Source organism: Dermacentor variabilis, chromosome 4 (assembly GCF_050947875.1).
Source record: "Dermacentor variabilis isolate Ectoservices chromosome 4, ASM5094787v1, whole genome shotgun sequence".
NCBI lineage: Eukaryota > Metazoa > Arthropoda > Arachnida > Ixodida > Ixodidae > Dermacentor > Dermacentor variabilis.
The window spans coordinates 63,325,484-63,345,957 of NC_134571.1; the positions used below are offsets into that span (position 1 = coordinate 63,325,484).

The 20,474-nt window shown below is 46.8% G+C and overlaps 1 protein-coding gene and 1 long non-coding RNA gene across 5 annotated transcripts in view; both read left to right on the top strand.

The window, feature by feature from the left end:
* The window catches only part of LOC142579287 (proton-coupled zinc antiporter SLC30A1-like), a 69,575-nt gene that overhangs the window by 31,201 nt on the left and 17,900 nt on the right, over positions 1-20,474 (top strand). For 3 of the 4 annotated variants that reach the window (XM_075689333.1, XM_075689334.1, XM_075689332.1), the window contains exons 2-5: positions 4,809-5,090; positions 9,393-9,627; positions 11,835-12,044; positions 14,172-14,339. In XM_075689333.1, coding sequence (XP_075545448.1) covers positions 4,809-5,090; positions 9,393-9,627; positions 11,835-12,044; positions 14,172-14,339 — 895 coding nt within the window. Of the gene's footprint in view, positions 1-4,808; positions 5,091-9,392; positions 9,628-11,834; positions 12,045-14,139; positions 14,340-20,474 lie in introns of all 4 variants that reach the window. The other variant, XM_075689335.1, reaches the window with a different exon arrangement.
* On the top strand, positions 17,259-19,923 carry LOC142579290 (uncharacterized). Its single transcript, XR_012827374.1, has 2 exons — positions 17,259-17,866; positions 19,014-19,923. It is a non-coding gene; the product is annotated as an uncharacterized LOC142579290 (long non-coding RNA).

Sequence of the window (20,474 nt, forward strand, 5' to 3'; positions counted from 1 at the left end):
TGACAGCGCGGCGTAAACAAGCAAACAACACCAGCCGCATGCATCGCCGGCGCGAAGATCGGCCGAAGATGCAAATATGCTGATGGGCGAATTACCCGATAACCAAGAACAAACAATAGAACAAAAAATAATCGAAGCTGAGAGAGGGTTAACGGGGGGGTCATCTCGCTAACGTGTTGCTACCCGAGCTGGGTCGGTAGAAGGGATTTGCGAGGGAAAGTGCGAAATCCCATCGCACTCTCCCGAGCAGCGAGGCACGCTGTTATATTATCCGTCGTCCGCATAGCTCTCGCCCAACAACGTGGGCTTCGACGGAATGGGCGGGGAGGGGGTGGAACCCCGAAGTAGGGGGGCCTCGAGAACGGCCGCGAAAGCCCCGCAGGTGGTAGTTGACCGACGGGTACTGATGCGACCGCGGGACCGGTGGCCCTCGAGAATGCGGGCCCTCCACCAGCAGCCCAAAGGGGGCGGAGGACGGAGCTCGCGGCACACAACCGAGGTAAACGCCACCCGGCTTCGTTCTTGCACGGCCGGACTGCGAGCACGTGCGTGCTCCAGACCGGCCTTGGTGTCTGCTAGCGTTTGCTTTCTCACAGTGTGCACATTTGGGAGAAGCCAATAATCCCTTCTGGGGCCGCGTTTGCTCTCATGCTCGCGAAGGTGTCTCCCACGAACAGGCACCCTTATATGTTATAAGCAGCAGCGCTGTTGTTATCCGTCGTGTCAAGCTTCGTTGTGGTTATATGACAGCATATCATGCTCGTGTGGCACCAGCTAGCCGAAGTTCCACCCGTCACTGTGCTGAGGGGGAGTGCGTTCTGCTTACGTGCGCAAAGTTGCGGATTAGATTAGATTAGATTAGAAGCTGCATGTCGATGGGCGCGGAGTGCAAAAAAAGGCTCTTGTACTAAATTTATGCGCATGCCAAAGAACTCCAGGTAGCCAAATCATTCCGAATTCGGCGCTCAAAACTGATGGGAGCTCCTATCTGGTGCAATCATGATGTTTTGCAGAAAATACCGACATACAGCAAAACTATTGTCGTAAACGTGCGTGTTAACAATGCTAATTGCACAATTCGTCGACTTCCTGCCGAATGTATGACTCTCCGTAATACCTCACTAATAAATGTCCATGCGCGTCACATCCCGCCGAGGTTAGGACTTTTTTCTGCACACGGCCTTTAAATTCTGTGGCCCTGTTTCAAACCATTATGATCGTGAACTATGAAGTTTGAAGAACCGCATGTTGCTTACAACACAGCGAGTTGAGTGAGTGGCAGTTCATGAGAAAAACCTTCGATTCATTGCCAAAAACTTCAGTATGAATATTTTTTCTTTATTTTTCTTTTTCTTACGTCCGTTCATATGCGCGTGATACAAAATGTTCACTTGATCGGAAAAAAAAATCGTACCAGAAAGGTTTAACTCATTAGCGGTTCAGATAATCAAGGAGACGTTTAGAGCTGTGGTGATGAAGAAAGAGAGAAAAAGAGAAAAAAAAAAGAACAGAGGAAAGATGGAGCATGGGTCGTTTACAGAAGCATAAGCAACTTCACAATATAAAGATATGCAAAACGCTAAACTGCCATAGATGTAGTATAACTTCATTAGCTAGAGCAGGCTATTTGTCACCCTCCCATTTCACAGGGGACGCTTTATGCTCCGGCATCCCTCGTACAACCCAGTGTGCAGTTTGTGGTCGTCAAGCGCCACCGTTTAATTTTAAACAACTTACTTTCTTTAACAAGCTTCGAGAATTTAAAAAAAAGATCTGCTAGTTGTGCGCCTTTTAGTAAATCTTCGCGCACTCCAGCAACGCCGTGCCAGCCCTGCATAAGCTCCCGGGCCTTCGTGACACTCGCACGCCGCAGTACGCGACGAACCGACCACGAAGCGCCGGCTTCGTCTTATCGCTGTTTGCTCAGCCTCACATGGTATAGACTCGTCCGCCTATCTGCTACCGAGATAGATGCATGCAGCGGCTGGCTCGAGCATTAAGCCGTTCGCTCCCTAGAGGCTCTTAACAAAGGATCTTCGCTTCTGTCTGCGGCCGTGTGAAAGGTCACACAGTGACCTTACTCCGCTCGGCGCTAAAAACACGCGTAATCCGCAGAAGTCACCAGTCGCGGGAAGCGATCTTCATTACGTTCACGGCGATTGGCGAAGCCTTAAGCAAACAAGAAAGCTTTTTGCCCTCGCTTTCGCGATTGCGTTTACTTGACGACGACAGTGACAACAACGGCACGACGAGTGCGTGACGCGTCAAAGCGTCTCAATCGAATCAAATCGTCTCAATCGAATGAAATCTCCAGCGGGGACTATAGTATTGCTATGGCCTCCGAAGACTATAAGCCACGATGACGTACAACGCCTCAGAGGCCGCGATGCATCTTCATACTGTTATTTTCCTCGACACTTTTCTTGAATGCGTCATTTTTTAGAAGATGTCGGCACCTTTGAGAAGAGCAGGCTGCTTCTTTGCTCATGTAAATAATAAACAGTAAAAAAAAAGAACGCGGCGGCAAGGAGGCACTGAATGTAAGAGACGCAACATTAATATATGGGAAAGGTGACGTACGGGCATACAAACGTAAAGGCCAGGTCACATTAACACAGCGAAGGTGTACCGTCACGATTCTGTGAGCCAAGTCACAGAAAGGCGCAGTAAATGAGGCATATAGGAGGGAACACACAGTAAAAAAATACAATGGTAATAAAAAATGACGCAGATCGGAACGCAAAGCTTTAAATGTACGTGAACAGGGTAATTAAATGATATGCATCTAACGTTTAATAAGTCAGGAACAGGGGACAACATACTATATATAAAAAAAACAAATTTAACTTAGAGCGAATAAGACATAATAAATGTTATCAATATTTACCAAAAAATAATGTTCGCTGCCAGCAGTCTCTGAAGGGCCACTAGCTCGCATTTGCGAAGTGAATGTTTGTTTTCGGGTTTAGAGGGCTGTTTCTAAAGCCATTAAATCATGTATTAAACAGCGGCTTTGGGAATACTGTCGCGGCCACTATAACTGTCAACGTTGTTGAACATCCCGAACTACATGGCAAATTGGCCCTCCTCTTATTCACTTCTTTCACGACGGCATAACAATGGCACCGGCTTTTATCATCGCCGCAAATCATCTTGAACCGGGGACAAACCCATAAACGCCAACACTGTAAACCGACACTGCAAGCGTCCTGTCCATTTCTACTTCTGTTGTCCGCGTGTTTGTAGCGCAGCAACCCCCGTATTACAAGATGAACTGTAAATCAATTCCTACTTCATTTCCGACAATACTTCGCAGTTGACCGCCACGGCGCCGCTGAAGTGACCCAGCGCGATATGTTTGCCTGAGCGATGTCCTTAGGTGAACTTATATATCTACTTCAGATAGGAAGGTCGTTATATTGCGAGACTGACTCTCACTGCGAACGTTTACTATACCCTCCTCCCTGCCTTTATTTAGCCTTCTTGTTCTTTTTTTTTTTTGAAGGAGGTCGTGCCACACATTTGGGGTCGAGCGTTCTCTCTTTTATTTTTATTTTTTTCGGGCTTACTATAAGATTGGATATGTAAAGGCTGGCTAGGAAAAAAGAGGACGAAATAGGCCGTGTCTCTCGACTTCACCGTGCACCGGGGAGATCCACTTTCACGATGAATGAAATCTTATTTGCGCCAGGAGATCGCTCCGCAATCTCCTGACTTTGTATCGCATCCTTGCCATGTTGCACATCGTCTACCCGGACATCTATACCCCGACGACGCGTGCCCCTCATGCGAGGTCACGGCGACACGCGCACACGCATTCTGCGTGTGTAGAAACGCTCGATTCGCCCGACTCTACCTCGGACAAGTGGGGAGAAGACCCTACGAAGGCCGCAACTCCAAGACCAGCGATGGGCAGCCCAGCAGGCCCGCGCAGCGGCCGCCAGGTACTCCCTGTTGGTCCCTGTGTGGGAGACGCCCGCTGCGCGCTGACGCGCGTCTATCAGGACCTTTAATAAAGTTTATCCAATCGCTCCGCGTGCCAGCTGTCGCGTCAGGGCTTCGCGGTATTAGGTCGGTCGAGAGTGCATTTTTTTTTTATTAGAAGCTAGCGAATTTAATGAAATGCTCGAATTTGTCGCTGTCAACGTTTGCGCCGACTGGGATTCGGAAATGCGAATATACGTAAATGGAGGCTCAAGACCTGTTTGTGAGTGAGCAATTGAGCGCAATCCGGCAGAATCTTACCATTCCCGATATTATGTTTTTGGGAGAGAAAGAGAGAGAGAAAACTTTATTTAATGTCGTTGCTGGGGTCAAGGGAGGCGGGGGGGGGGGGAGACTAGCCCCACCGGAGCCCTTTCTCAGGCGGCGGCCAGACCTTGAGTCTAGGCGTCGTCGTCGGCCAGCCGGACTACCCAGATTTGATCCTCCGGGAGCCTCCTATCTAGGACAGCCTATCTTTGATGACATCCTATCTAGGACATCCTATCATATGGATGTCGGTGCAGCTGTTGTGAAGTTTATAACTTAGTCAGTACGATCTCCTTACTAAATTCTTAAATTTTTGTCTAACTTCATTCCTTTTTTTATCTATTCGCCATATCTCATTAGTGTTTCATTTTTAAACTCTACTAATTCTTTTAACTCACCAAAGTGGCCAATCACTCATAGCGGGTACGAGCCATGCGCTCGCACAAGATAACCAACCAACCAACAAACCAGCCATCCAGGACATCCCGCGGCTGATGCGCGATATATAACGATACGTTTAGGCAGTCTGACTGAACCGCAGCATGGTATACTCGCAGGGCGAGCCAGCGAGTTCGCCCGGCGTCTCCGCAACCAGGGGCGGCGGCGGCGGCGGTCCCGTCGCCACAGCAGTCGACATGTCCAAGGCGGCGACGGCGGCCGGTGGCGGCGGCAGCGGCGGCGGCTGCGGTCGCGTCTACGCGGCGCTGGTGCTGTCGGGCCTGTTCTTCCTGGCCGAGATCGTGGCGTCGCACGTGACCCACTCGCTGGTGCTGCTCATCTACGCCTACCAGATGCTGTACAACGTGCTGGCGCTGGTGCTGCTCGTCATTAGCCACCACGTACGCGGTTCAACCTCTCCTCCTCGATCTGTTGTAGCTTAAAGGAACGTTAAAGTGCTAAGAGAGAGTGAATACAGAAGGGGAAGAAAAAAGAAAGTTGAGCTGCATCAGTAAATTACCCGTCTACGATGCCAAGAAAGAAATCCGCTCTTAGCATGAGAGCAGGTTTGGTAAGCTAGAGGAAGAGACGAAAAAAAAAAGAAAAATACGAAATACGGATGACGACGTGACCCTGACATTCCTGCACAAGTTGGCGATGTTCTAGCCTATGGTTAACTGTGTTGCCAATAAAACTTTGTCGCGTCGCTTTCGAAAGGTACTAGGGAATCAGTTTCGGTAACTATTTGGGACTATTCAAGGACAAAAGCGGCCGAAACATGTGGATACCGAGAGAGAGAGAGAGAGAGAGAGAGAGAGAGTATAGGAAAAGCAGAAAGCTCGGCCGTAGGAGGAAATGCACTGAACTTTGTGGTGTAACAATGACGTCACCGGCGCAGTGGCGGTTCGAGGCGAACTTCAAGTAAAGCGATGTTTTCGGTGTTTCTTTTAGTCGCTAATAGAGATATTCTTCCCTCAAAGCGACGCAAAGAGAGTTTTGAAATATATAGTTATCTGCCACACTATATTTATTTAGTGTTTCTGTTTGTGTTTAAGTAACGCCTTTCCTTCCTCTAATCTACCCTCTTCTCGGTTTTGTGTAATTTATTATAATATGAGTATACAACGCCCCAGACATCGACATAACAAGTAAAAATGAATGTCTGTGTGACATTGTAGACATTTTCGTTCTGAAACAGTGATAATTGTGTCAAATTCTCTCTCTCGCGACTTCTTGTGTGTATGTAGTTCATCTATAGTGTTTGTGACCCCTTAAGCTGTATTCTCTGTTGTGAAATTTATCTTGCGAGGATTTACTTTAACGCCACTTTATTTATTTATTTATTTATTTATTTATTTATTTATTTATTTATTTATTTATTTATTTATTTATTTATGTTTTGCGACTTGTCATTATATCTGAAAAGACGTAGCCTACCGGTACCTTCGCTGGGCGCCAACTTCTCGTTATTATTCATGTTGATAAGAAAAATTCGAAAAGAAGAATGGAAGTTTACGATCAACAAAAGAAACGTGCGCATAACAAATGAATGCCAGTGACGACGTGACGCTATGGTGACGTGTCGTTAGACACGCAACTCGTGATGCGAGAGTTGTTAATCTAGACGTGTGTACAGATGAACAGCTAAGAATCTAGGTGTTTCGTCTGAATTAGCAGCTTCATTTCTTGGAACGCAATCGGGTTTTCTTCTAAAGAAACAAAGCTTGCGATTCGGACTCGAAATTTGGAATGTCACTACGCAAAGGCTATAGTCTAAACAACGACTGAGTGCGATTCATAAAATTCTTGATTGTATCTTTTTTGAGGGAATGCCGTGTCCTTGATATCCAAATGACCCAATTTATTTATTTATTTATTTATTTATTTATTTATTTATTTATTTATTTATTTAGTACATACTGCAGACCACATTGTGGTCCTTGCAGGACGGGCGGACATTGAGTACAAGACATATACAAGATACGCTCGTATACATTCATAAGATATATAGACTCTACAATGATATATTGCTCACAGAAACATTTAGTAAGAAGATCAAAACGCAATACCTAAATCAATTAATGGTGCAAACATAACGATGTAAAAAAAAAGGCAAGGGAATTGCACATCAAAGGCAAGGGAGTTTGAGAGCCGAGCACCTGCCCCGCTCATTCAACAGGAAGAACACATTCTATACAGAAAAAACAAGACAATAAAGCTTACATAAAGCACAGTCACATGTTGTAAGGAGCGGGCAGCGAATTCCATTCAGAAATAGTTCGGGGAAAGAAGGAGAACTTATAGCTGTCTGTCCTAGCATAGATAGGTGTCAGTGTATCCGAACGATGGTGTCGTGTATACCTAGTGGAGAGATGGCTTACATATAGTGAAGGGTCCAGAGCCAATTTGTGATTAATTAGATTATGTAAAAAGTCTAGCCTGTGTTTCTGTCTTCTTTGTTCAAGCGAAGGAATATCGTTAGCCAACATCAACTCTGACGGGGAATCCGAACTTTTGAACTTAGAAAAAATAAAACGAACAGATTTTCTCTGTATTCTCTCAAGTTTGTTAACATTGACTTTAGTATAGGGATCCCATGCAACGCAAGCATATTCAAGTTTTGGCCGGATATAGGTTAGGTGAGTGAGTAGCTTAACATTTGAAGAGGCATTTCTTAGTTTGTGTCTCAGATAGGTTAGCTTCCGAAAAGCGGAAGAACATGTGTTGTCAATGTGAAGGTTCCAAGAAAATTTATTAGTGAACTTTACGCCAAGGTACTTGTAACTCTCAACTTGCTTTAATGAAACAGATCCCATTTGATACGTGTATTCCAGGGGATTCTTTTTATGCGTTATGCGAAGAGAGATAGTTTTATCTATGTTTGCAGCCATGCCCCATTCTTCGCACCACAAAAATATATTATTCAAGCTAGAGTTAAGTTCCTTCTGATCATCCGCGGACTTAATAGTACGGAAAACAACGCAGTCATCTGCAAACAGCCTTATTTGTGTTCCTGGTTTGACGACGGTAACAATGTCATTAATATATAAAAGAAAGAGCAATGGACCTAGGACATTGCCCTGGGGAACACTTGAAGTGACTGGTAGATATCACGAGTTGTGATCATCAACTGAAACATACTGCTGGCGATTATCCAGATAGTCTGTAATCCAGGTAATTATGATGTCCGGAAGATTAATGTTCCTTAGTTTTAAAATTAGCTCTCTGTGAATTACCCTATCGAATGCTTTACTGAAGTCCAAAAATACTGCATCAATTTGACCGTTGGCATCCAAAGCTTTGGCAATTGAATCAATTATTGTTACTAATTGTGTGGTAGTGGAACAACCTTTTCTGAAGCCATGTTGAGCACTTGCTAGTATGGAGTGTTCATCTAAAAATTCATTAATGCGAGTTGCGATTATGTGCTCGAAAAGTTTGCAGCAAGATGACGTTAATGATATGGGGCGGTAATTCTCAAGCAATAATCGATCGCCTTTCTTAAAGACCGGAACAACTCGAGCCATCTTCCAATCTTCAGGCACTTTCGCGCTTAACAAAGATGCTCTGAATAATACAACTAAGAATTTGGCAACAGTTTCGGCGTATCGGCGTGTATATATATATATATATATATATATATATATATATATATATATATATATATATATATATATATATATATATATATATATGTGTGTGTGTGTGTGTGTGTGTGTGTGTGTGTGTGTGTGTGTGTGTGTGTGTGTGTGTGTGTATCAGTTCGTGCTCGCATCTTAGATTTTCAAGCATTGTTGCTTGTTGTATCTGTATTTCAGTTAAATGTGTTGTCCTTAAAACAGGCTCGCCACAAAGCTTCCCTCGGGCCCTAAAACGAAGGCAGCATGGCTCGCTGGAAAAAAATAATAATAATAAAAATTTTGAAAGGAAAACTGCCATTCGCCCTATATACCACGAAGTTACAAAGGACATCTGTACGGATTTTTCAGACAGGAAGGTTTAAGGAAAATTCGTCCTGGTTGACGGGTCGAACCTGCGACCTACGCTTTTCCAAGGCAGTCTCTCTGCCATGTGAGATAACCGAGGGACTGACAGATCGTAGAGCGAGGCCGAATTATTCTACAACTCAAAGCGCAGGGACACTGAATATGGCATACCTTCCCGAATCTTCCTCCGCGCTGAACTGTTTGGCCGTATTCAATGTCCCTGTGCTTCGAGTTGTCAATTAATTCGTCCTTGCTCTGCGATCTGCTAGTTTCCCGGTTAGTTCAGATGGCAGAGCGACCGCCCTAGAAAAACGTTGGTCTCGGGTTCAATCCCTGTACAAGTACGAATTTTTCTTCAACTGCGAAGCTTTCTTTCTGAGAAAGCTTCCTCTTGTACAATCGGATGGACGACAATTTTCTCTCTCGCGAATCTTTGTCCACCTCGCGAGCTTCTGCAGAACTAATGACTCGTCGTGTTCAGCGAAGAAACAGCTGCGCGCTATTGACTTGTCCATTACTCGGCAGTCCACGCCGGGCACCTATAGGATCGATCTGCGCAATGTGGGTGAAACACACGGACACCTAACAACGACGTGTAATAATGCCTTACGTCATATTTGCGGTGAAAGGCTGCCAGTTGCGAACAAAACCAGCAACGGAAAAAAAAATTGTTCGGCACCCCTCATTTTGGACGAGCGCGTCTCCCACGCACCGCAGATCTGCCAGGAGCGGACGCTGAAGAACACGTTCGGCTGGGCGCGCGTCGAGGTTCTGGGCACGCTGGTGAACATGCTGTTCCTGATGGCGCTCTGCTTCGCCATCTCGGTCGCGGCCGTGCAGACCATCGTGCACGCGTCGCACGAGAACACCGAGCCCCACTACCCGATGCTGCTGCTCTTCTTCGGCATCCTCGGCCTGGCCGTCGACATCGTCTGCTACATCGTCATCGGAGGTACGTACTATGTGTGTTCGGTCACGGAAACGCGTGGTGTTTTGAAGAAAAATTAAATCCCCGCTTTTTTTTACGTGCCAGAACCACGATATGATTATGAAGAGCGCCGCAGTAGCGACGACTCCAGATTGATTTTGACCACTTATAGGCTTCTTTAACGTGCACTCAATGCACGGACGCTTTTTGAATTTCGCCCCCATCGAATCGCGGCTGATGCTGATAATGATTTATTGGCGTCCCCTCTGAAGCGGGGCGGTACGTGGCAAACAGTTACCTAGCCTGCTTGAGTTAATCAGGTATGCTATACGTGCTCATCATTCTAGAATTTTGTATACATCTCCTTAATCTTTTTTTTTCTTATTTTCTTCCTCAAAACTTCTCTATCCACCTATATATACAGCTACCTATGTCTGTAACAGATCCGGTCGTATCAATCTCTTCTTTGTTTTTTTTCTTTCCTACCAGTACTCCAAACGTCTCTTTGCTTATCTCGGCTGGTGACCGGTTGATTTTTCCGTCCAATATAAATCCAAGCGCTTCTGGAAAGTGTATGTATACCTATGGGGGTCTCACAGGGCGAATACCTTCGCATTCCTCAGAATGTGCTGTATGGTCTCCGGATTTTCGCTGCAGCAGACACATTCCTCGTCTTCTTGCGAATATTGGCACCAGCACGTTTTCATCCTTAGACAACCAGCTCGAGCCTAAAATAGCAAAAAAACTTTCATTTGTGTTATCGCACACACTATCCCTTGTCCTTTCTTCTTCTCATTCTCATAAAACTCCATGGTATTTTACGTCTCAATTCTTTGGATCCAGTTCACTGTCTCTGTTTCTCTCACTTTGATGGCTCCTGGTTGCCTATTTAAACTTTCAATTACCCATGTACTTGGTTGCTAACTTTCTCGACCTCTTCCTGCAGTCTCTGTCCACGTTTCTCAGTTACAGATGTTCGCGCACTTTAGCTGCCCATTTATTTTCATCCATGCTCCTGAGACTTTCTTCGAAAGTAATTTTTCTCTGCGCTTCTTCGACTTAAAACGAGGCCCAACCCATACCACCCTGCACTGCCACCTTTGTGGTTTTGCCATGGGCTCCTGCGGCCGCGATTTGATCCCGTGCCCTCGTGCTAAGCAACGCAACGCCATGACCACAACGTCGTGACCACTGTATCAGATAAGTAAAAAAAAAAGAAGAAACAGAGAATTCGAGTTAAAGCGAAAGTTTCAGTGCCGGTGGGATTGTTAATTCACAACTTGCACTAATTGACTTGAACTGGCGGGGGCACACTGTGCCGTTTTCCAGCGACCCGTACATGTCTCGTTGCAGCAATGAAAGCTGCATATATACGAGACGTGATGGAAGCGCGACAGTCAAAATTAATGTGACGCGTACCTCAGTGAAAGGCTCATCGCAAAGCGACGATTGCGACAGAGAGACCTGGGAGCGTTGCAGTATATAGGAATTGGTGCTTGCCTTAATTCGCGGTGCGCTGAGCGCCATTTGTGTCGGCCACGGAGTAAAGCGTCATTACGGCGACATGTTCTAGGAGCTTGAATAAAATGAAGCGGTTTATTACGAAAGTCACTTGCATTTATGCATCAAATTCATTTCGTCTTCGCTTAATTATTTAGCAATTTATTGTTTACGGACAAGCCGGCTATACAGTTGTTGCCGCATTTTCCATTTCACCCAAATAAAGAAATAAGTCACTCTAAACTGATGCATGCATGTGGCCGCTCTCGCGCCTACCTCTTTCTATGCCACGTAGAAAACGTTTATCTCAGCTCGTTTCTTCACGCTCAGGCACGCGCGTTTCCTTTGCATGGTATACTTAATTGTTGCCTTCAGCTGTAGTAGGACAGAAGATTTATTGATTGATCGGTTGGTTGATTGATTGATTGATCTTAACGTCCCAAAGCAACACTGTGGCTATGAGGCAGGGATACGGATTAATGTCGACCAACTGAGGTTCTTTAACGTGCACCTAAATCTAAGCACGCGAGCGGTTTTGCATTTCGGCGGGGCCGAAATGCACTCGCCACGGCCAGAAGTCGAACCCGCTACCTCGTGCTCAGCAGCGTAACGCCACAGCGCATACGTTCCACCGCGATGTGTCGGGCAAACGGGTCTCCCGCGTTAGTGTCCCAGTCTGCGCATCGTCGAACGTGTTGTCCCCACTCCGCTCGTATACACACATTTTGCAGGCACCCGTGTTCGTCGCGGCTGCAACCTGCGCATCGTGCAAGGCGCCGAGGTGCAGGTGAACTTCGTGGTGGGCACCGAGTCCGGCACCGAGGAGGAGGACGACCAGGCGCCGCTGCCCTGCCAGATGCAGCTGCCCGACGAGCCGAGCGCCAAGCAGCTGCAGTCACTGCTGCCCACGCACGCGCACCACGCGCTCTCGGACGCCAGGAGTGAGACGTTTTCCTTTTTTTTCTTCTGTGCACCCAAGATATGTGCGCGAACTATGGCAACTGACCAAAGGAAGTAAGCGAGCGCGATACTCGCGCATGAAAGCACATAGCGCTTTCACGTTTTAGTAAGTTCATGCTGTTGAGCTTGCTTGAACACCAAAGCACTCGTCCTGCCTTTCTTTCTTTCTTTCTTTTCTTTTCTTTTTTCTTGGTGGGGTAGGGGGGATTGCAACGGGTGATTTTGGTCCGGGTCAGCGAGCCGAACAACAGCGTTGTCTAATAAATACGCGTTGTTGGGTTGGTTGGTACCTGACCCAAGAAATGGCATGAAACATACATTTACAAGATCGACGGGACAAGCGCTAAAAGCTAAACTCTGTCAAAGGCTCCTCTGTATAGCACGGAGCAGCGCATGTTTTGTGCAAGTGCGTCTACTCAAGGGCGGCGCCAGTATTTTTCTTCTGGGTCGGAGGTGGGGGGAGGCGGGGGTTTAGGGCATGATTCTAACTTTCGGTTGGGGGTGCAGCAAAGCACTATATAGTGATTCGGAGGAAGGAGAAAAGATGCTATTTCTGCTACCCGTGAAGGAGCGCGATTCAGCATCAGGGGCAGGGGGAGAGAGGGAAAGAGAGAGAGGTAAAGAGGGGAAGGAAGTATGTTGTGGGTAGGGTCAGCTCATCATTGCGCACTCCGTAGTGGTAGGAGAGGGGGCGACGGGAAGAGCAGGGGTGGGGGCAGTATAAAATTTTGGATGGTCAACAAACCCCTCCCCCTCACCCCCCCTTGTGGAAATGCCCCTGCATCTACTGCGAATTTTCCGGTGTGTGTGTGTGTGTTCTTTTTGCAAACGAATCATCTTAAAGAAAGTGTGTGAGACACAGCTTTAAATAAATGGAATATAGTAATCGTTACCTTGACGGAATGCCATCGCAATTAAAGTATACGTACAGCGGTATTTTTCAATGCCTGATCAGCCTCAAGGCATCTGAGCGGGAGCAAAATGCGATCCCTAAACAGTGCCACAATTGCAAATCTCGTACCTCGTCCTAGCTGGCTCAGAGATAATGTCACAATATCTGCGGGAAAGACAACCAGGTGTACTGCTTTCGAGCCCCCTTACGATTTGTGAGCGCGAATGGTGCTCCCGCACACTTGCGTATGGGTAATAGCCATAATAACCATGCACAACAGCGTAGAGCTTGGCAGTTGAATAGCGCTCTTCGAAAAGTTAGGGGAAGCTGGAACCGCGGATCGTGCACTATATATAGCGGAGTCTGCATTGTGCCGACGGACATTGCTTCCGAAGATGTGCCGAGGACGTCATCTCGTGACACCGCGTGGCATGTTTACACTAAGCAAAGCGCTTAAAGCATTCCTTGCTGTGATGGACCGTGTCCCCCTCCATTATAGACTGTTACAAGCTCATCGGCAGAGGCATAATCATCGCGAAGGTATCTTGTATGTTTCCTTGTCGAATAGTCGTATACGGAAAAAAGTGCAAGGATGTAGGTGCTGCGTTATCACCACAGCGTTGCAAGATATCGTCACCGGCGCTTCTGTTGTCAGATACGTCAAAATCAAAGTGTTTTATTTAGGCATCAGAACGGTTGCCTAGGAGGCAGACATAAAGGTAATGAATGCCGGACAGAATGTCGGCCCGCTTCCCCCCACTCCCCAAGCATCTCACCCAACATCACTGTAATAATTGCTACATTGCCTGCCGACAAAACTTTCGACATGATTCAGTGGAAAGCACTGACAACAATGCATCAAAACGAGAACATTTGAACCAAGACTATTCTGTATCGCGAGAAATGCGCAACTATGGACGAACGACATTTGTGTCAAGATGTACATGAAAATCGACCGAAACAATGAAACAGGAACAATAAAAAACAAAACTAGCAACTGTAACCAACATTTCGTGGTCACTTCACCCCGAGAGAAAAAAAAGACACGTACTCCGGTATTCCGATGTACGTCTATACATTATACGTCATCCCGTCTACGCTTTCTTGAATATATTTAATGTCGGTAACTCGTGTTGGTCTTGCTGTTCGTTGTTACATGCCAAGTAGTATGCACACGTTGCTCGCGCAACCTTCTTTTTGCCGCTGCCGCACGCAGGTTGGCGCTCGTGCCTGCTGGAAGCGATGCGCACGTGCGGCGGTTGCCTCCTCGTGGTGGGCTGCGCATGCGCCGTGCACTTCGGAAAGGGAGCGCTGCCGCGCTACGTGGACCCAGTGCTAGCCGTGGTGGCCGTGGCCATACTCATATGCACCTCCTACCCGCGCAGTGAGTACACGCGCGTATAACGAGGGCATGCGTGATGTGGACAACCGCATAGGCGATGGGTCGACGCAAACCGCTCCCTGCGAACATAATGAAAAAAAAAATGTTGTTTAAACTTACCTGTTGCTCGCAGTATGTAACATATGGGAGGCAGCTACTTGAATTTTCTGCTGCTCTTATTTGGAACTTATTCACAACATCATCAATGTCGCACACAGTTTTTTGCAGTCTTTGAAACTTTTGAAACATCAAAAAGAATTTTTTAATATGTAAGCCATGTTACCAAGACCATAAAAAACCTGCACGTCTGTTGGCTTTACATGGTGTGATTAAAGGGGTTGAGACACCAAATTTTGAGGCTATAAAAAGCATGTTGTTGGCTGCTTCCGTATGCAAGGACACCCAGAACGAGGTATTGGACGCTGCAAACATTTCAAAATAATTTTAATTGAGCTCCAAAGAGTCATTAAAAACTCCTTCTCGTAGTCGAGACCCATCGCTAGCGTGGCAGTTACTACGTCACAGAGGAGGAACGAAAATATTGACGTCATAGCACACCAGCACAAAAACGTGACGTATGATGAGTAGCGATGAAATGCCGATTACAGAGCCTGCTAAGCCGAGCAACCGAGCATAGCCTCCACTACGACCGAGCTACAGGCATATAGAAATCCTTTCTTAATGCAAAGAAGGGGCAAGGCGTCCAGACACGGACACAAGAGGAGAGAAGTGGACAACACGAACGCCGCACGCCGGCCCGCGAACGGCAAACTGCGTGCGGCGAGTTGCCCTGCGGACGGGCCTTTACACGTTTGAGTGTAACACTAGCCGGCCGACTCCGAAAGGGACCAGGATATGCGGCGTTCGTGTTGTCTGCTTCTCTCCTCGTATAGTCGCGTAGTTCGGCAGCTCGGAGTGGACTCTCCTTTGCTTGGCCTTTCCACGTTACCGGCCCGTCCACGTTACCGGCACGGAAACTCGCCGCACTCCGTTTGCCGTTCGCGGGCCCCCGTGCGACGGCGGTTTTGCTCGCGAACGGCGAGATTTCCTCGCCGTAGAGAGGACGGGCCCGGGACCCATTTGTGCGGCAGCCGTACGGCGAAGCGGCCAATCAGCGACCGAGGAGTGGTCGCTCTGGCATCGACGGCAGCTTCACCGCCTCGGATCGTTCGGCGCCGCCGATATCGTCGCTAGGCCTTTTCCGGTTCACTTCAAAGCTAATGCTTGCGGCGCTTCGGAATGAATCACCGACTCTCACAAGCCGCAATATTTTCTTACCGTTGTTGTCGCTCTTCGCAATAATTATAATAATCGCGACATGCACTTCGAATCGCCAGTGGTTGACCCCTGCTGGCAGAGCACGCGTATGCGCGAGCAGACGACGCAGCATAGTTTTACGTCACTATTTTTTGTGGGCCACGTGACCAAGCCATGTTGCGTTTCCTCCTCTGTGACGTCATAGCATCCCCCGGAGCCCAGAAACCGAAACCGAAATCTCTCGGTATAATAATGCTATTATTAAATTATTTATCGGATATATATGAATCCCGCTGTGTGTATCGTGCTCCCTGAAGCATGACGCAACGTTTGAATCAACAAACGCATGAACGAAAATTTTGATGTCTCCACCCCTTTAACAAAATTGAGCCCCTCGATTTCCCTTCTGCTCTGTCGTATATTGTGGGGTTCTCACCCGTGCTCTTGGGACAAAGGATCGACAACACAGTAGTGCAAACAATCACAAGGGCATTTATTGCACATTCCATAGACTAATGCCTGCTAGCCGAGTTGCTATCCACAAAACATGCCGATGGGTGCGCGACAAATCGCGGAAGTCCGACTCACCGCGACCGGATAACGAGCGAATATGTTCGCCCCATGCTGGACACCAACGCCTGGTCGTTCGCGCGTACGGTCACGCGAACGGTGGCGCGTTCGAACGATCGTGTTCGTCCATTCCGGGCAAGGTCTCACGAGATGGTCTCGCAGAAGCATGGATCGGCGCACGCGCAGAACGTCCGCGCCGCTTTCCGATTCCGAGCAAAAGAGGAAGAACCTTCTCTCTTTTGCGCCCAAGTAACCCCGCCGTTAGGTGGCGTTAGCAGAGCAACACTCGCGCCATGTCTCGTACTACCCTGCAGACATACCGACCGCCGCAGTAAAGACACGCGGCGAAGCCGGATTACAGGAGACGGGAGCTATGCGAGAAAACAACCTATCAGGGGACGCGTGAGAGTCCCCTGATAATATATATATATATATATATATATATATATATATATATATATATATATATATATATATATATATATATATATATATATATATATATATTCGGCTATGGTTCCTAACAAGGTCCCAATGATTCTTTGTAGTTTCAATTATTGTTAATAAAATTTATTGAATAACTTTGCACGCCAGATACCAGCAGTGTGCATATCCAGGCAGTGACTCGCGGTTGAGTGGCGAGGATATTTGGTATAAGTAGTGCGTACTCTTACGGAGGAAACGGTACTTCCTGCTAGTAGAGACTTTTAGCGTGTCCGGTATTCGGGCAAGCGCGGGCGGTTTTCCGGTTTAGCGGGGGCGTCAACGTGAGCGGCCAGATTGGTGGCGCCAGCTGGTGGCGCAAAGCTCAACCACACAAACACAGAGCTAATTACTATATTCTGCTTAGCTGCTGGCGTAAATTTTCGACAGTGGCGTAATCGTGTTCACAATTACGCCGTTGCCGAAAATTCGCACGAGTGGCGAAGCAGGATATGGTGAGTTACTGCAGTTTTAGCTATGCGTTTGTCTGGTTGAGCTCTACAACACCAGGCGGCTTCACCGTTCCGGCCGCTCACGTTTACGCCCCGACCATCCGGTAATCCGCCCAAACCGCTCCTGTTTACCGGAATAGCGTACAAGCTAAAGGCCCAACCACACGCAGCCCGGGATACGCGTCTCGCTACGCGTACACGTAAGCGTACGCGTCTGCGTGCGCGTACGCGGGTGATGAAGGGAAGGGCGTCCAGCCACACGATACGCGCACACGTGCGCGCTTCGCTGCGCGTAGCACAGGGCTGACAGACCAGCTGCCCAGCGATGGCGGAAACGGTCGTCTTTGGCTTTGAGAAAAGTTTATCTTTAATTTCTTTATGGCTAGCCATGTTTATTTAATTTATCAATGTTAGAGCTAGTACATTGTTTTTAAGTTGAGAAACGCACGCTGTTTGTATCTATACATCCTTATGGCAAGAAAAGCTACATCAATTATCAACATCACGCGCGATAGCGTCTGCTTGCTCACAACTGCAGCTGACATCTGCGCGCGACCACGCACGACGTTGCTGCCGAGCCCTTGCTTAGCCGCTTGCTTCGCCGGCATCAGCGTTCTCTCCCCGTAATGTACCACATGAGAAAGAAGCTTTTGCTGCTGCTGCTCTTGCAACGGCGGCGGGAGCGCAGAAAGCGTCTGCGGCCTCTGCGGCGGCGACGTTGGTGGGTCCGGCCAGTCTTTCAACTGCGTAAAGAAGGACTTTACGGCTGTGAGTAACTTCTTTCCTTTCGATGATCTACAGTGGTAGAACTAGGAGCCAGTGTTTGGACATGGAGACTTATCTTCGTTAGGACAGCAATTACTTATCAGCGTTTTTAAGTGCGCGCATAAGCGAAAGGGTTAAAGTAGTAATGCGGGGATCGTACTCGCAGAGCGCGAACGCCCAATTCGCAGAACAGCATCGCGTCGTCGGTGCAAGGTTCGTCCAGGTTGACAGCACCGATCGAAACGATAACGTGACGCACGCGAACAGGGGGAACGACAAGAGCAGGGTGTATAGTGCGGAAAGCGCGAAAGCATAGGCGAAGATCGGGCTGATTAGCCGCCGGAAGCATACAGATAGTATATTGGATACGTGGTGACAACACCTCACGACGTTTCAACCGCCGTCTGTCTAACCCGTGTATGCCGTACGACATACGGTCATTAACTGTTCAGCGTCAGAGGGGAAGAAGCGCTTGATTCAACAGACAATCTGTAATACTAATTTGGGGCTCCCTTCATTATTAACAGTAGACCATACTGTTTACACAGAGCTTGTGTAGCAGCCTCTTTTCTTGCACAAAATTTGTAAGGATTAAGTTTTGTAATACATTTTCTGCTATTCGATATCTTATTTGATATCCAGATTATTTTTTCTTCATTTGATTCGATTCTAAATCTACTTTTCGGTATTAGCACACCCCTACAAGAAGCAAAGGACTGCTAGTTATATTTGTGCCATTAGTATAGCACATAGATTCAAGAACACCTTTTTACACGTGTTGGTTGTCTTATATGAAGCTTGTGGAGGAGATACGATTTCCTATATTTTCTGTCTCTCAGAATTGTAACTGTAGAATATGAAGTGTAATGTAATTAAATTGTGACCTGGGGGGCAGGTTAAAATTCTGTGCGACTAATTTCGGAAGTTTCTTGGCAGTGGCCGCACGATTTTAATATACCGTTGACTGGCTCTCCTGTTTTGCCGAACCACTGTTTGTATTCAAGCACATAAACAAAGCAGGGGGTAAAATTAATGATGGCTAGTGGCTATACGTGTGTGTCTGTGAAAAGTGTACAGCTCCTGATACCTGCGCGTGTATATGGGCAGGGCATGGTCTTGCTGCCAGGCAATAATGCACCATTTTTTACAGATGCAACGGATACGTCAGGATGACCACGGATTTTTCTACAAGTTCTTTCACAAGGCGCCGCAGCTCTTGGACAAGCTATTGAGCTTTTTAGCAGAGGCCCTCACACGGCAGCACCACATTCAAGAAACCCCTGGAGCCTGGAGAACGACTTGCTGTAGCATTGAGGTTGGTAAAGGACAGTTGCCCCTAGAGTAATAATGTGCGATTGCAGGAATACAGAACACCGTTTCTTTGTCATTTAATGTATCATTTATTTTATTTTATTTACATATTACTGCCCGCCGCCTTTTGGAAGCCAAATCAGGAAGGAGCCACAAAACATTGAAGCAAAACAAAAGAAAGAAGGAAACGACTGACAACGAGCGTGCATAAAAAATACTAATACATAATAATAATAATAATATATTAATAATCATCTTTATTTCTCTCTTTCCACAGAATACAGAATTATACACAACTAACTATTTATTAACTCATAAACACATAAAAAAATGGGACACGAAATGCTGATACAAAACGAGAAATAGTAATGATGGTACTGACAATGCGCGTAAAAAGAAATACAAGAAAAAAATGATCGCATGAGCATAGAGACTGAAAGTTTCCACTTACTGCATCACCAGTGTAACAGTTACGGCTAACTCTAAAGAAAACTGCCATCGACTGGCATCGCACAAAAGCTACCTCAGTGCTTTTGACCTTGCGCAACCTGTAAAACATGCACTGAGGTATGCTTGCACATGTAGTATTAAACAAAGGTGGTAGCTAACCTACACATATGAATTTTGATCGTATGTCACCTGAAAAGGGCCCCCTCACAGCCATGTAGATCATTGTGAAGAAAAATCATGTCATCATAATTAGTATTCAAACAATTGAAACATGCGTACTAATTTTTTTTCAACTTGCATTCAAGCTACTTGGCATCCCGGTAAGACATAAAAGACGTTGCCTTGACTTACTGTGTGGGGATTGAGGCGGCTAGACTCTGCAGTGGTGTGTAAGTCATATAGTGGCGATCGTGCCTGCAAAGTATTAAACAACTGCAGAACAGCACGACAGCCGCAGAAATTTCTTACATTTTTTTCAGCTTAAGAAATTTTTTAAAGCTCACATGCTGTTCACGGCTCCCGTCAGGTAGCCCTGCTTCCTGCCAGTGAAGCAGGGTCATACGTATAAATGTCTCATTTACACACTGCCTTCAATGTCACTGATTACGTACAAAGACTTTGGCCAAACATCCAATGCAGAACATGCAAAACCAACTCTGGAACTGAGCCACGGAACACAAAGAAAAAAAATGCAAGGAATGTGGCTTGTGGATGATAGTTGTGGGAGAGGTAGAGGTTGTCTATGTTGGCAGTGAACCTCGCCTTTTGGCTATGTGGTGGCAAGACTTTTGCCTTTCTGCTACCTCTTCTAATAATAATAAAACAATATGAAAAATGCTTGCGCTGCTAG